Source organism: Arachis ipaensis, chromosome B08 (assembly GCF_000816755.2).
Source record: "Arachis ipaensis cultivar K30076 chromosome B08, Araip1.1, whole genome shotgun sequence".
NCBI lineage: Eukaryota > Viridiplantae > Streptophyta > Magnoliopsida > Fabales > Fabaceae > Arachis > Arachis ipaensis.
Window position 1 is genome coordinate 22,653,002 of NC_029792.2, and position 5,498 is coordinate 22,658,499.

General features: G+C 28.6%; 1 protein-coding gene across 1 annotated transcript in view; it reads right to left on the reverse strand.

Moving 5' to 3' along the window:
- The window catches only part of LOC107610744 (sodium/calcium exchanger NCL1-like), a 5,929-nt gene extending 2,752 nt beyond the window's left edge, over positions 1–3,177 (reverse strand). Inside the window, exons 1-5 of the mRNA XM_016312747.2 lie at positions 2,725–3,177; positions 2,061–2,252; positions 1,380–1,570; positions 1,005–1,150; positions 643–904 (exon numbers count right to left, since the gene is read on the reverse strand). Of these exons, the coding sequence (XP_016168233.1) occupies positions 643–904; positions 1,005–1,150; positions 1,380–1,570; positions 2,061–2,252; positions 2,725–3,175 (1,242 nt within the window). The 5' untranslated portion in view covers positions 3,176–3,177. The remainder of the gene's footprint in view (positions 1–642; positions 905–1,004; positions 1,151–1,379; positions 1,571–2,060; positions 2,253–2,724) is intronic.

A 5,498-nucleotide genomic window follows, 5' to 3' on the forward strand; every position in this document is an offset into this window, starting at 1 on the left:
TTTTTCTTAAATATTATAAAAGGATTTGGTCGTTGTTAATAATTTTAATATTAAAGATCTTTTTCAATAATTAAATCTCTCCAACGGCCTTTTAGAGTAATTTTTCCTTTCCTAAATTAATTAACTAATTAATCCCAAATGAATATTCATACATATCTATATAGCGTTGAGAGTCAAACAACATATATTAAAGATTATAAAAAATAAATTAAAAAATAATTAAAGATATATTTGTCTCTTTATAAAAAGATTTGGTTCTTCTTCTTAAATATTATAAAAAAATTTGGTCATTCTTAATAATTTTAGTATTAAAGGTCCTTTTTAATAATTAAATCTTTCTAAAGGTCTTTAGAATAATTTTTTCTAGATGTAATCTCATATCATTAAAAACTCTAATGATGACTAATTGATGACTATAAATCACAAAACTGCTGGCATTCTAGTACTTCTCTCTAAGAAAAACTTTCAGTTTTTCGGTGGCTATTTGGTGTAAATGACGAAAAAATCTGTTGCTAAAACTGTCAATAATCCGAAAGATTCTAATAGTGACTTTCTGTGTTGTCTCTACAGCTCTACTCTCTACAAAAAAGTGAAAAACAGAGGACAAAATAGTAATATGTCAAATTGTGCATTATGCATTACCTGATACATTTTGTTGAGTGATTCTTTTGGGAGGTATTGTCTATCCAAAGCATGTTTTATTTGGTTAATGAATTCTGTCAAGCCACTCACAAATTCTTCCTTGGTTATAATTTGGTCACCATTTTTGTCAAAAATCTTCATCAAGTTTGCTATCTGTTCTTCTTTGATGTTTGTGTCTGTTAATTTTTTCTTGAGCAGTAAGTCTTTTACTTCTAATGCTGATAAATCCTTGCCCCCTTGTTGACTAATTTCATGGTATAGCCTGCATAATCAAGAAGATAGTTACAGAAGTAATTCTATTATGATATGTATAGATGCTAATCAAATTGATTCAAGAAAATGTTCCCTGAGATCTGACTCACCCACTTATGGCAGTTACATTGGGAGTGCCATCCTCGTTCAGAATCTTTTGTAGAGTTTGCTTCTCGACGCGTTCCAAAATCCTTAATATTAGATCATCATGTTTGATGTACTCTAATCTTGTTTTCTCTATATGAGGCTTGAATATCTGTGGAAAATGTAAAAAGTATTTAATTTTCATGACAGTATAAGTAAAAGAGTTTTACATACTCATTTAACAGTAGAATTATATCTCGTCTGTGTTACTATCAACAAAAATATTTAACTTAAAGGACTATTTGATTGACAATGTAAAACTCATTCTGGTAATTCACAATTAGATAAAGTGATTTTAAGGAGGTACTCTAAAGGCTAATAGAAAATGTTGGATGAGAAACCTGGTAAATGAAGTATGAGATCAGAAAGATGATAGCTATGGTAAGAGAAACTATCAAGGTCACATAGTGTGGTGATGATGATGATGAGGTGGGGAACAAGTTGGGAATCTGCATTATGAAGAGTGGAATTACTGATAACGTCATGATTCTTGCCATCTTTCTAGTCTCTACGTCCATAGTGATTCCATAACCTATGTAATTCATCAATCAAAGAGAAACAAGTTAGGGACAGGAGAGACAAAAATGTTAGGATAAAAACATATTTAAATAATGGATATAAACTTAGTTTGAAAAAATGTTTCTTGTTTTTATCTTTAGTATTTTTTTTTATACAGAATTTTGAATAAAAAAACAGCATGAAAACAATGAAACAATAATTTTATTTATTTATTTATTTTTATATGATACCATAAAAAAAAGTTTACATGTCTCAGGAACATTCTTTTATGTCAATTTATGTAAAAGAAATGTTAGTTATCCTTTAACTTTTAATCTTTAGTCAGTCTTTTTAAGGATTTATTATTACAAAAATATTAGTTGTCTTTTAACTTTTTGCCTATAGTCAACCTTTTTAAAGATTTGTTATTTAATTAATTGTTTTGTTTTGTTTTTTTTTTGTTATAAGACAAAATAACAAACATTATGAACCAAAAAGAACTCTGAAAATAACCAAGATGATACCAGTCAATGAATTTTTTATCTTTCCCGTTGTTGAAATTGTTCCATCAAAGTCATTCTTCAACTTTTGCTTTCCAATGATGACACAGGTTCCCCACACAAGAGTGAGAAGCAAAATGGAGGAACCAGCCAACAAACCAACTCCAGTTGAAGCATACTCTTGTGCACTCTCCTTATCACTTGAAAGCCCAGTCACTTATATATATAAACATAATCCACACAAAAAATGAAGATTAGCTAAGTACTGCATTGAAAGATACAATAATTATATATCTAACATGCTTCTTCGTATATAATTATTTATAGTCCGATTTTGCAAATATTTTAGGAGGTAATAAGGAGAAATGTTAGAGGATCATCAGAATTTATTATGGCCATCATTTAGTCATTAATTTAATTCTTTTATTTTAATTTCTTTAGTCTAATAATTTAACAACATATTTTATCACATAATTTTAAATATTAATAGCTAACTGATGGTTAAAATTAATAAATTCTAATGATCTTCTAACATTCATCAGATAATAAAAATCAAACTATAAAATTTTTTAGTACCAGAATTTTGATATTATGTCATTAAATGCCAAAATCTGAAGTCACATAAATTTAGATATCTAAGTGTTCCAAATAAAGAAACATACATGAATTAAAAGGAAGAAAATCATACCAAGAAGAATCAAGGACTCGGGAAGTGCACCAAGGATATCAAAGGCACTAGCACCAAAGACACCAGGTCCAAGAATCTTGAAGATTTGTTCACCACCAGCAGCCAAGTATGATTCACCATGGAACAACAAGTACTCATACACCAATATCAGGAACAAGTGGCCAAAAATGTTGTTGGAACATGGCAAGAATCCATACATTTGTTTGCAGTACTTCCCTAAAGGAGGAGGCTCAACAACAGAAGCCTCAAATTGTTGGTCTTTGAGGTGTAAGTAATTAGAGTTTGCATGTTGAGGATGAACATGATGATCAAGAATTCCATCAGAGACCAATAATAACTCATCAGAGGGATTATTGTTATTAGTGTTAAGAGTGCGGCATTCGACAACATGATGATCAAGTGTTACAGTTACGAAAATAATAAGAACAACTTTTGAAATAATGCTTCTCATTTTCTCAAGAGAAAATTAAAATTGTGGTTGGATCGACAAAATTAAAGATAAGAATGGCTACATTATATTATGTTCACTTCTTCAATTCATTGAGTCTTCTTTTTTAATTGTGTGCCAGTTGTTGTTGAGCATCTCCATTTATTTATTTACATTAAAAAACTGAGGATTCCCTCAAGACCTTGGAGTTGGAAAAGCGAGGAAAAAGGAGAGGACATGCAATTTTCATAAAGATGATTATATTGATAAAAAAAAAAGAATAATTAATGTGCACTTGTGACATTTCTTTTATAAGAAATTGTACCACTAGTTTTGAATTTTGATAAGATATTACTACGGAGTATTAATATTTGACTATTTGCATTGTCAACTAATGTCAAGCATCATATAGCATTATAATATGGGAAAATTTTAAAATAATATTCTAAAAATACCAGTTTTAGCTATTGATCTTATTAATCATGAAATTATATATTATTTATATATAACTAAAATTAACGGATAAAATTACTAAATATTAGTGTTATTAAAATAATATCTGAAACTCTTCCTATAATATAATGATGGTGTTTGCTACGGTACGATAATAAATTCATACGTACCGATACGTTTAAAATATGGACAAATAACAATAAGACATGTGGAATTTATTTTCCACGTCAGCATTTAATTTTTTCTTTTTTAAATATATAGTATATCACCACTTTTACTAAAATACCCTTTTAATTAAATAAAAATAAAAAAATATTTATTTATTTAATTTTACAAAAAGACTTAAACATCCTTCCTTTATTTGATTAGACAAAAATATCATTTTAAATTAATCAAATTTTAGAATTCAATTAACCCTAATTTTATAGTTTCTAATAATTGAAACAACAAAACAAAAACATATTAAAAAAACAAAAAATCAAAATTGTTCTTTATCTGAGTTAAACATATTAAAAAAAAAAACCGAAATTGTTCTTTGTCTGGGTTCAGAAACCCTCTTGTTCACGCCTCTGAAAATTTCAGTGTTCTTCATCTTCTTCTCTCCTCTTCCCCTTTTGCTCTTGATATAGCACTGAGAATTCTTCATTGCTGCAGCCAAAGCTCCTTCCATCATCACAATCCTTATTGTGTTCTTCGAATCCTCTATCGGCGTGTTCGGCTTTTATGCTCAACTTTGATGGCACTGCTGGATCATCATCGTCATCATGGAACAATGCACGGCAATTGAGTTCATCAAGTCTTAGTGTTAGGTTCCAAATTCCTTCAAGGAAAGGCAAAGGCATCAATGAGCTTAATTAATTTCTATTTTTGAGAGTTTCATTCCCAGAGTCCTAATTTTTTCACTATGTAAATGAAGTTAACGGCAATCAATGTAAATGTCATATCTTGCATTTGATTATTGGCAATAGATTTTGGTTTTAGTTTAAAAAAGGTTCCTCTTTTGTGTTCTGATTACCAAAAATAATTAGTCTTTGGATGCTAAGTTTTGTTTATTGTTAATAACAGAAACACCCTTGTGCCTGTCACAAACACAATACTAATTAGTATTTAATTATGATATTCTGCTGTTGGCTCTCTTCCAATGCACCAGTTCAAGGTAAATGAAGGAGGAGAACACAAGGAGATTAACACAGGCTGTGCCATCTGTCTTGGAGAGTTTGAAGAAGGGGAGTGGTTGAAACATCTTCCAAATTGCTCCCATGGCTTCCATGTTCGGTGCGTGGACGAGTGGTAGTGATTTCGGTCTCATTCAAGTTATCCTCTCTGTAGAACTTCTCTCTCTTTTTTTAATATGTTTAACTCAGATGAAGAACAATTTTGATTTTTTGTTTTTTTTAATATATTTTTGTTTTGTTGTTTTAATTATTTGAAATTATAAAATTAAGGTTAATTGAATTCTTAAATTTGATTAATTTAAAAGGATATTTTTGTTTAATCAAATAAAGGAAGGATATTTAAGTTTTTTTATAAAATTAAATAAATAAATATTTTTTATTTTTATTTAATTAAAAGGGTATTTTAGTAAAAGTGGTGATATACTATATATTTAAAAAAAAAAAATTAAATGCTGACGTGAAAAATAAATTCTACATGTCTTATTGTTATTTGTCCATATTTTAAACGTATCGGTACGTATGAATTTATCATCGCTATAATGATTGTTTGTGACTTTGCGGTATTATCAATTTGGCTATTAAATATTAGGGGTGAAAATATAGGCCAAGTTTTATTTTTAATAAGATTGATATGTAATGTAGTTAATTAGTCTAAACTTAATATATAATTAATTATAAACAAATTTTCAAGTACTAAAGCCTAAACTTAGTGTATTATT